Source organism: Dasypus novemcinctus, chromosome 16 (genome assembly GCF_030445035.2).
Source record: "Dasypus novemcinctus isolate mDasNov1 chromosome 16, mDasNov1.1.hap2, whole genome shotgun sequence".
Lineage (NCBI taxonomy): Eukaryota > Metazoa > Chordata > Mammalia > Cingulata > Dasypodidae > Dasypus > Dasypus novemcinctus.
In genome coordinates this window covers 537,880-543,028 of record NC_080688.1, presented here as the reverse complement: position 1 = coordinate 543,028, position 5,149 = coordinate 537,880, and the positions used below count along the sequence as shown (strand labels likewise).

The 5,149-nt window shown below is 33.0% G+C and overlaps 1 protein-coding gene across 1 annotated transcript; it reads right to left on the bottom strand.

Annotated features, from left to right (window-relative positions):
• Positions 1-3,351: 3,351 nt before the first annotated feature.
• LOC139436692 (olfactory receptor 14I1-like) lies at positions 3,352-4,305 on the bottom strand. The gene has a single exon (XM_071208652.1). It carries the CDS (start codon positions 4,303-4,305, stop codon positions 3,352-3,354), a length of 954 nt encoding a protein of 317 aa, XP_071064753.1.
• Between the last annotated feature and the right edge of the window lie 844 nt (positions 4,306-5,149).

The following is a 5,149-nucleotide window of genomic DNA, read 5'->3' as shown; positions in this document are numbered from 1 at the left end:
TACACATTGAGAATTGTATATGCTTCTATTTGCTATCCTTTTACCTGTTTTTTGAACTTTCATACATTTCATTTTCCTTTTCTTACCTCACTTTATCATTTCAGAAAGGCAGTGAGTGCAGGTATTTTTTTGCCTGGTTCCTTACCAAATAATGCTTATATCAGGCATACATTAATTTCTCTGAAGACTGAAATCAGATAATTTATTTTTAGCATTAATTTTTTTATAATGAAGATTTTTACTTATTTTTTTTTGCTAAATTTTTCAAAATGAATGAATTGTAACTATATATTTAATGCCTCCCCAGCAACGACCTTTTAATATTTTTCCTTTGAGTTCTATAATGAATTGCTATATTTAATCTTCTAATTTTAAACAATATATCTATTTCTGAGATAAATATAACTTGGTCAATATATCACATCTCTCATATCACCAACATTTTTGTAGAATTTTGACTTACATGCTAGCATATTTGAAATACCTAATTTATTGAATATATCCTCATCTATTCTACAAAAATCTATTATCTGAAAATCTTTCTCAGTCAGCTTCCTATCCTTCTTTGCTAAATGTAATGTGGACGTTACATGCTCCACATACCACAGTCATGCTAATTCCTCCTTTCAATGTTCTTTTGAAGTGGAACTCTCACAGTCACTTCATTCATGTAGTAGCCTAAGAAAATTCAAGTGGACAATAAAGATTCTAAGAAATACTTGACACTTCTGAGTTTTTGTCATCCTAATATCATTCATATTTTCCTGACTAAGATCCTCTCTTTAAGAATTCACTTTATATTTCTACTTCTAAAGATCATGACTAAGTATATATATTTTTTATTCCCCTGTATCTCAATTCTCAAGAATGATTCTCATATTCCTTATTAATAGTTATTTTGTAATATTTCCCTCCCTTTCTCTGATTTCTTATTGTTACCATATGTTGGTGTTACTAAATTAGTCCTCTTTGGCATTTATCTATTTTCTTCCCCTTTCTAAGTGGTTTTTGTATGTCTTTAGTTTAGGTTTTATATACAATAATTTCCTCTACTCCTTTGAATTTTTTGGAACCATAATATGAGTAAGAACTAAAGGATTTATTGTTCTCTATTCATTTTTTATTGTACCCTGTTTTCCCATCATATATATATATACATACACAATAGACACATACATATATGCATGCGCATGATTTTTATATATGTATATATTAATGATCTTCAATTTCCTTTGAGTTTATTGAATTGGGGTATTTTATAATAGCTTCTTAATTTCTATTAAAAAAATCCCTTTTCATTAGTTCATGTAGTTGTGAAAATGCTTTTCTTTTGTGTTTGTGTATTTGTAAATCTAATGATTCTAAGTACTCTTTTCTTATATAGGAAGGCTAACCTGGGATTACGTATTTCCTGTGATTTATGGAATCATGAAATAATTCATATCTAGAGTAATTACATATATAATATATTTATATATGCAAAACATTAACCATGCAGAACAGACATTTAGGAAAAAGTAGAGATAGCATCTGAAATTCTGGAGTTGTGCAGTCTTAGAGAAAAAATGGTACTCACTGGGACATGGAGACTGACATGATTGCAGGCAGGAAGTTTACTGGGAAGCTTTCCCAATGTAGGGGGTCTGAAAAATAGACTTCAGCCCCCCACCAGCATGCAGGGATCTGAAGAGGGACTCCAGCCCACCTCTGGCAGAGGCGGTCATGAATTTATACAGTACATCCATAGGTGGGCATATGCTTAGTAAGCAGGAGGGAGTTGGGGTTTGGGTAAGACCTGAGGGCTGATAGGAATGACTAGGGGGCAGTGGGCTAGGGGGAGTGAATTCTAGGCATGCAGGAGGGGTTTGTGGTGTCATGTGGCTTCTTTGCCTATTCTTGTGAGGAAATGAACTGTATCTGAACACATAGGCTCTGGATGGGGGCCTGGTCTATGTTATGGGAATGCAAGTCACTGTTATCCATTGTAAACCTTATGATCAGTTCATTATTATAAACCTTGTAAGAAAGAAACTTCTAACATGTAGCAAAATATTATAATGGTTTTATTTATGATTTTCCTTAAGAATATAGCAAAATGGATGACACAGAGCCATTAATAAGACTCGATGAACGGAAAAGACTTAATTATACAAAGTATTTCTCTATAAAAAATAGATTAAATTAGATATCAACAACAATTAAACTTTTAGAAATAAAACAGCACACCTTCAATCTGCAAATAAAAAGAAAACAAAAGGATAATTTTAAAAAATATTTTCAATTGAATGATAAAGAAAATAGAAAATAGAAAAATGGATGGAATACAAATAAAGCAGAGTATACAAAGAAGTTTGAAATTGGTAAGTGATTATATTAGGGAAACAGAAAAGTCTAAAACCAATAACCTACATTTCCAACTCAAAAAGCCAGGAAAAGAAAGGCAAAATGATCCAAAATTAAGTAGCAGGATAAAATAATAAAGAAAAGAATAGAAAACAATAGTATAAAAGTAGTGTAACAAAAGGAAATTGTGACTAAAGCAAAAATGTTTATTTGAAAAGAAAACCAACTTCATATATTCCTACCTAGATTTATCACAAATAAAAGAGAAAGAAAACAATAAGAAACATAAAATATTTTACTGATGGAGTGAGCACTTTTGTTAAAATTAATTAAAACCATTTACATATTGAAAGGATACATTTTCAAATATATTTGTTGGTGAAAGTCCATCCAATAACATAATCAATATCTAATATTCTCCAAAACAAAACCCAATTTCACCTGTTGCTACCTCTCACATACTTTATAAATATTTTTCTTCACCATGCAGAAAGATTAAATGAATGAAGCATGATATGTGCCTATTCAGGCAGCTCACAAGCAGAGGAAAAAGTTTAAAAAGGATATGGTCTGTTTAGGGTAGCTATTTGTCATCTACTTTTCAATGAGGGAAGGTACTTTAATGGGAATCTCATCATTGGATCTATTCTGTGTCCTTAATTCTGCATTTGAGTCTTAATTAAAATCACTTTATTACTTAGTGCAGTCACTTATAGGAAGGTAAATGCAAAGAGAACAATTTGATTGAATTTTCTAATGCAAACAATTAATATTCTTCTAGGGTGGCAGGACCCTGTACCTTGAAGTTCTCTGAAATATATAGCCACCTGTTAAGATACTTATCCATGGTCTTCTCCATATGATATAATTCTTTGTTTTTCTGAAAAATTCATCTAAACAACATCCAAAATAATAAAAATATAGAGAAACTTTTCCTGAAAAAATGCATTTATTACACAAATGCATGGATTTAAAAAGTTAAAACATAGATGCATAGCTGACTGTCATTTATGTAAGCAACAAGATGTTATGCAGATGTTCAAAATACCTGTTGAACATTCTGCATAAAGCAGTTTTAATCTCTCTGTTCTGCAGGCTATAGATGATGGGATTTATTAATGGGGGCACCATGGAATAGAAGATGGCCATGAGAAGATTACTGAGAGATGCTTTATTTTCAACAGGGCTAAGGGCAGCAATCAACCCAGATATTAAAAAGAAAATGAGAATAGCCAACTGTGGGGTACAGGTGGATAGGGCTTTGTTACGGGCTTCCACAGAATGCATCCTAAGCACCACTGAAAATATATCAAAATAGGACTTCATCACAAAAGTAGAATATATAAACAGAATACAAGCACTAAGTGCTATGGCAATAAATTCAGAAAACTGAACATCTGATGATGAGATCCTCAAAATTTGAGGTACATCACAGAAGTATTGATGGATCACATTGGATTTTGTAAAAGGAAGCCTGAACATAATGCCTGTGTGGACAGTGGAGTAGACCAACCCACTTGCCCATGAGCCACCAGCTGCCTGTATGCACAGACACGGGGTGATGGTGAGCCCGTAGTGCAGAGGGTGGCAAATGGCAACATAGCGATCATAGGACATCACCACAAGGAAGGAAAGCTCTGTTAATATAAGTGAGGCAGACATGAAAATCTGAGCAGCACATGCTGGGAGAGAAATCAGTTTACAGTCTGACAGGGAATTCACAAATATTTTGGGAACAGTAACTGAAATGCAACAAAGGTCTATGAGGGATAAATTGCCTAGAAAGAAGTACATTGGAGAGTGAAGATGAGGGTCAGTGACAATGACAGTAACAGTTAGAAGATTCCCAGTCAGGGCTCCCAGATAAATCACTAAAAAGAGCAGGCCTTGCAGGATTTGGAGCTCTCTGGAGGTTGAGAGATCCATAAGGTGGAATTCAGTGAAGATAGTTAGATTGTCCATTTTTCTTAATATGCTGTCATTTCCCTGTAGTCAAAGTATTAAAATGATAAGAATATATTGAACTCAAATGGAAATAGTCCAAATCACTCACAAAGAAAAATGCCAAAACCATGAGTATCATTGAGTATTTGTATCTCTTGAAAAAATCAGCTTAGAGGAAATGGAGCTAAGACAGTATTTTGAAATCAATGATTTTCCTTTACACTTTTTTTCCTAACTCTGCTCTAATATGCTGGTTTCAACATTTATATATTTAAAAAATATAAATATATAAAATTATTTAAAATGAAACTAAGGCCCATAAACCTTTAAATTGTGATTCATATTTATAGTATTTTAGTAAACTACCTTTTCAAACTCTGGCAGAAGACATCCCATTATTATTTTCTCATTTTATGCATTAAAAAATTTATTTCCAGATACTCATAGTAAGAAACCCTCTGCATAGCCCTTTTGTGCACTGAACAAGTACTCTCATGTACAGGTGACTAGGATGGTTGCTAAGATCACCCATGTCTGCCTGCTGAATAACAATTATTTTTGGTAACACAATTGAGGAATCCCTCTAAGGTAAGTCTCAAAACGGTTTTAATACAAAGGACAACAGATGAATTATGCCTCATCACTCTTTCTTTCACCCTTTGTACCTTTATATTCTTTGAGCCTTTTCATCCTTTGAGTCCTTTCTGTCATCCTTTGCAGCAATGTTTAAAAAAAAATTTCTCTTGAGAATCTACTTGTTTCCTATTTTTCTGTTTGTTTCCCAAAGTTTCCTTTTTGTCTCCTAGTTTATCTTCTCAGCTGCACACAAAGTCTAAGACATAGAGGTGCAATGGACACAACC